Raw genomic sequence first — 6100 nt, 5'->3', positions numbered from 1 at the left:
TTTAACAAAGTCCATCAAATACGCCTACTCGTTCACAGAAACCCCTGTTTGGCCCGGGCAGCAGCAGTGGGTTGAGGGCCTTGCTCGGGGGTTGGTTGGTTTGGGGAGTCGAACTGGCAACCTTCTGATGACAGACATGACTTCTCTACCGTCTGCGCCACCACCTCCTCTATGTATCAGACTATTAAGTATATGCATTGTTCAGAATTTCCAGGATGTCAAACTTACATGTAGATTCACTATGTTAGAATAAATGTCATAAATCTCATGTTAAATGATAGATATTGACTTGGTCTCTCACTTAGATGTGCTTTTGTTGTTTATTTATGCAACGGATCATGTTACCAGCCAGGAGTTAAAAGTAACAAATAAGACCATTGGTGAACATTTAGAAACAAGTGTTTTTTGAAACTGAAAGGCTTTCACAGAGTTATTCTTTGATTAGCTTGAACTTCAACCAATTCTTAAGAAGAATAATGTAAACTGGTTTTCCCTAAGTTGTGGGACAGTTTTTTTTGGCATACACACCTACTTCTGAGGACATGATGTTACTTATGGGAACCTGACTGGTACTTATATGGACCTGAGTCTAGTCCCCATAAGAGCAAATGCCGTTGGTGGGTCAGGGCTTAAGTTTAGGACCAAGGTGTGAATTGAGTTTAGGTTAGTTTTAGGGTCAGGTAGGTACCTGTGAGGTTAGTCTTAGGGTTTGTGGTCAGGGTTAGGATATAGAAATGTAATGGAAGTCAATGGAATGTCCCCAAATGTATAGCTGGGCAAACGTGTGTGTGTGTGGGGTGGGGGTGGGGGTGGCCTTGTTTTTCCTACATTGTGGGGCCCATGTTTAAGGAAAATGCAGCATCGTGGGGACCAGGTGCTTTGGGCCCCACAACTTCAGAGGCTGATTTTGGGTTGGGGGTTGGGTTTAGGACCAAGTGGACCTGTGAGGTTAGCCTTAGGGTTTGTGGTCAGGGTTAGGATATAAAATTACAAAAATATGAATGGAAGTCAATGGACGGGCCCCACAAGGATATAAAAACAAGTTTGTGTGTGTGTGTGTTCTAATCATAAATGGAAATCCATTACAACAATAAAGGTGCATACATTATTTTACAGTATACTGTATATACAGTATTTACCTCTGTGATTTTTTTCCATCGGTAAAACTTATATCGGTGTGTTGACATTTTAAGCTACACGTATGATCAATTTTAAGTTGTGTTCAAGTTGTGACACAACTGTTTCAATTGTGTCTCCCTTTTTCTACCCTTGCTTACCATTGTGGACAACCAAGTCAAGCACAGTGCAATATGTGTTTCATTGAGTGAAAATATGTCTACAAGATGTCTAACTGGGTGAAATGTGTTCAAGGTTCTGTCAAAAGACTGAATATTTCAATAAATGGGTTCAGGGCACTGAGCATTTGGTTCAGACAAAAGGTTTTAGTGTTTTAGCAACTGAGAAAAACTGTAATTGTTGTTCCTTCCAGCATTATGAGTTACGCACGTTTTTTATGCAAACAAATCTGCATTAGTTTTTCCTCTGCACAATGCCCAGTTCTCACCCTCACAAAAAAAAAAAAAAAAAAAAAAAAAAGAATCATTCAGGACCGGAGAAGTAGACAGAGTAGAGTACAACATGACAAACCTAAAAAATAAAAACATTTCACACAGGACAACCAAAGTAGATCTTGACAAATGAATCATTCTTCTGTAGTCTTTGTTAAAGGAGTGTGGTTATAATTAATTATCCTGCTATCTAATTAATACATTATTATGCAACTTACACTATCACTGTATGCAAAAACCTATGTAGTCTAACAATTTCTTAATTCAAACAAAATTAAAAATAAAACAATGTAATGTAAATGAAAATTGTCACGTTTAATTTGTGAGCCTTTTGTTCAGGAAAAATAGTCTGACATTTTGGTATATGGTATTTGGTACATACATAAAATTCTTCATTGTGAGTCATTTTGCAGTTTAAATTGTTTTTTCTCTTAAACAATGATTTTTTTATTTGGCAGTTCTGTAACGTTAGTTAAAGGGATCCCCGATTAGTTGTAACATTAGACTTTATTTGATAAACATAGATTTTAACTGTAAAATAAAGACTAAAAATACTGTAGGGTGTTTAGTCTTTATAATTTTTAAACTAAAAGTTTAAAAATATATTAACACGGATGGAGCCATTTTATTTCCAAACAAAGCATTCTGGGTAAATGATGACGTGGATAGGTCCTCGGTGCGAGGCTGCTAGCGAGCTATATCYACCCTGAAGGTTAATCTTGGACAATATCTGATGATCGACTCTTTTAAATGAAACCAGAGAGCGTTGACAGAGAGGAGAAGGTAGAAATGACTCAGCCTGGAACTGAAAATATGGATGGAGGACCTCAGTTTAGCTTGTTTGACGCGCTAGCACCGAGCAAATACATATAAGGCAATATAGTGTCGGCGCTAATGTTAAAGCTAACAGGCTAAGCTGAGGTTCTTCTTCCATGAAGCAGCTCTGTTGTCCTCCATCCATATTTTCAGTTCCAGGCTGAGTCATTTCTACCTTCTCCTCTCTGTCAACGCTCTCTGGTTTCATTTAAAAGAGTCGATCATCAGATATTGTCCAAGATTAACCTTCAGGGTGGATATAGCTCGCTAGCAGCCTCGCACCGAGGACCTATCCACGTCATCATTTACCCAGAATGCTTTGTGTGGAAATAACATGGCTCTGTCCGTGTAATAAATTTTTTAACTTTTAGTTTAAAAATTATAAAAACTAAATAGCCTACAGTATTTTTACAGTCTTTATTTTACAGTTAAAATATATGTTGATTAAATAAAGTCTAACGTTATAACTAATCGGGGATCCCTTTAAAAAGTAAAATTATAATTGTTTAATGCATGAAAAAACTGGTTATTTCCATCACTGAAAGACAAAGGCCGTTGATGTATTCTCCCATTTATGTCTGTCTCTTAACAAAATATTTGAAGAAGCACTACACAAATTTGAATTAAACTTTCAATAAACAATAATTGGATGTAAACGATCTGTACATATATAGTGCCTTTCTATCCAACCATGATACTTAAAGTGCTTCACACACAACAATCTGTCCTCATKTACMCATTCACACAACACCTGGTTGTCTCTCTACAAAGCTAACATGTTCAAATCAATCTATAGAGACTAATCAGGGCTTTTTAAGTCACAGTCACACACTGATGGGACACACGCCTGAGGCAGAGTACAATCTCTTGGCCAAGGACACTTTGACATATGACTGAATAGCGGGGAATCAAACCACCAACTCTTTGGTTAGTGGACGACTTCTTTAACCACTCAGCCACAGATTTCTGAAAAGCTGTCAATCAACAATTTATTAACTTTGGGAATCAACTTAACTCATGAAGACCGTGAAAACAGAAAAAAATATTATAATTCAGTCAATTTTACAAAAACTGACAAAGTTGTGTGGTAATAGCTGAGTCCAACCCCAACACGTTCTGAGTGCTAACAAATTACAAGATCTTTGCTCAAAATGTCTTTTTAAACAAATCAGATAGGCACCACAGCCAACTGACCTTAGGAAATAAAACAAAACAAATCAAAAACAAAACAAAAAGACAACAAAAAAGGCCTGCCACTGAAAAWTCAGTCTTTAGTCACACCACTTACAACACATCCTCAATTAACATTTTCATTGTTAATTCTTTTTCATTTTCCAGCACAGCACGATTTTAGTTTCAAACTCTAAATAAGAAGTGGCGACAGCATTGTTTTAGAGAATGCCAGTCCWTTAATAGTTATATTCTTAGTTAGTTTGACTGATTCACATTATAAAACGCCATCTGAGCAACACTGTGACGAACAGCATGGGAAGCATTCTGTGTGGAAGCAATGTTGCTCTGTCAGCTGGTAATGCAGCCAAGCAGAGCATCTTTTAATGATGCAAACTGACCACRCATCAGCTGTCTGTTACTCCACACTATGGAAATGTTGTTTCTGATTCTTATAGCTGTAAAATTTACAGGTATTCTGTATGATTTACCAAAGCCCTCAACTTAAAATCTGATTYGTTAAACTGTAGTGCAAAAAGACCCACATGAATCATCAGTATTACACCATATGTGTGACTAAAAATAACACTACTATTATGTCAATATACCCTTGAGAGTATAACAGGAYGTTCCTGAACAGAAATGAAGGCTGAGTGATGACATCTCACCTAATTTCRCCTATTCAACTGTTTCTCAGACATATGCTTATTTCTGTCTTTGCCTTGCTCCCGGTCACCTCCACTCACCTGTTCTATCTTGGCCAGCCATTCTTTATTGCGGGCCAGTTCTGTCATAAAGGCCTGGTGTTTCAGCCACTTCCTGTGCAGCTTCTGAGCTTCATCCCGCGCAGTGTCTCGGGCCATWAGCATCTTCTCCTCCACCTGCTGTCCCAATCGTTCAGCTAGGGGAGACAAAAATAGCCACCATCAGGAGGCCAATGCTCAAACCGGCCCTTTTTCTCCCCTTTCGCACAGGATGTCCTGCCTGCCTCCTTTATGCAAGAGCCACCCACTTTGCTCTGCAGAGGCCTAGTTACCTGTACTGATAACTACCCCCCCCCCCCCCAAAAAAAAAAAACTGACACCTATTCCTTAAGAAAAAAAATTCAAGATAAGCACCTCAGCAGTGGTAGCAGTAGAAGCACTCAAGCCCTTCCTTAGGCTCACCCCTGGGTCCTCATGCTCTACCACTTCATGGATGTTGCGGTCCTGATGCTGCAGTGCCTGCTAGCCAGTCTCAGAAAAGGCTAAAACAACCAGCATCAAGACAAAACGAGGAAATGTGCCAGTGACAACACTGGTAAAGAATCACAAACACATCCAAGATTCGTSGCAGGTCGAGGCTATATTTTAGCTCCGAATGTCAGTTTCAATCCAGGCGTCTGCGAGTGGACAGAGGTAGCATAGCCACAGAATAAATCCTGACCATCCAGCACTTGCCAGTTCCTGTCAATCTGTAGTCCTGTCTAATGATGCTGTAGAGAGGAGGAGAAAAAGGAACAGGAGTGGGAGGAGCGCGGTGAATGGGATGCAGAGGCAGTGCAGCGGAGGCTCASTATCATAAGCCGTCTTCTCTTGAAATCATCGCTTCCCAACACTGCAAAGATGYRAGCAGGCTAGTCTAGGTTGGCACCRTTTTCCCTCCCGAGTTCTTCCTTCAGTCCCTGAATGGCTCAGCTCACAGTTGCTGCATGCTGCTGCAGTCCTCAGCTACGCTCCCGTATGCATGAATATGTGTGTGTGTGTGTGTGTGCCAGTGGGAGTGTGTGTTCAATCACGATCAGCACTGCAGTGGCAGAGTGAGTGAGAACGAGGGGAGGTAGGGGGAAGGCAATGAGAGGAGGGGGGACAGAGGGAATCTGAGAAAGGAAATGGAGAAAAAGGAAGTACCGACATCGGAGAAGAAATGGTGGGGAGAGCAAGTCAAAAGAGTGAAAATATGGTGTTATCTAGAAAAAAATGAGAGGGTGGGGTGGGGGGTTGGTAGAACAGAGAGGAAGAGAGCCTGCGTCATCCCTCAGTGTCACTAGGGACAYTTCTCTGCACTCAAATCAGAATTAGCAAAGAAAACTGGGAGGTTTGTGAAACAGGACACATGCACACACTTCTAAACTGCATTAGACTAATTCATGTTCTCTTTAGGAGAGCCCACGTTTGTGCACCAGCTTCAGAAAWATGAGTGTAAACTCAGAGCTTTGGAAATGTGCTTCAGTTGGGGTTGCTGTGTGATATGTACAAGCCTAAACACCGGTATGTAGAATACTATAATATGAAATATACAGCGGGTAAAATAAGTATTGAACACATCACCATTTTTCTCAGTAAATATATTACTAGAGGTGCTAATGACATGAAATTTTCACCAGATGTCGGTAACAACCCAAGTGATCCATACATACAAAGAAATCAAACATAAATGTCCAGAAATGAAGTTATTTGTAAAAATGTGGAATGGCACAGGGAAAAAGTGTTGAACACACTTACTGAAATTTATACCAAACGCGATTTCAGCGTCAGGAGCAGCAGGTTTACATGCAAAGTCTATGG

The 6100-nt window shown here is 40.1% G+C and overlaps 1 protein-coding gene across 1 annotated transcript in view; it reads right to left on the bottom strand.

The window, feature by feature from the left end:
* The window catches only part of LOC106535580 (spectrin beta chain, non-erythrocytic 4), a gene marked incomplete at its 3' end in the record, with an annotated part of 45866 nt that extends 40554 nt beyond the window's left edge, over nt 1–5312 (bottom strand). Inside the window, 2 exon segments of the mRNA XM_014032620.1 lie at nt 4301–4455; nt 4673–5312. Coding sequence (XP_013888074.1) covers nt 4301–4423 — 123 coding nt within the window.
* Between the last annotated feature and the right edge of the window lie 788 nt (nt 5313–6100).

The sequence above is a fragment of the Austrofundulus limnaeus genome, unplaced genomic scaffold (genome assembly GCF_001266775.1).
Source record: "Austrofundulus limnaeus strain Quisiro unplaced genomic scaffold, Austrofundulus_limnaeus-1.0 Scaffold1494, whole genome shotgun sequence".
Lineage (NCBI taxonomy): Eukaryota > Metazoa > Chordata > Actinopteri > Cyprinodontiformes > Rivulidae > Austrofundulus > Austrofundulus limnaeus.
This window is presented reverse-complemented; position numbering and strand designations above follow the sequence as displayed.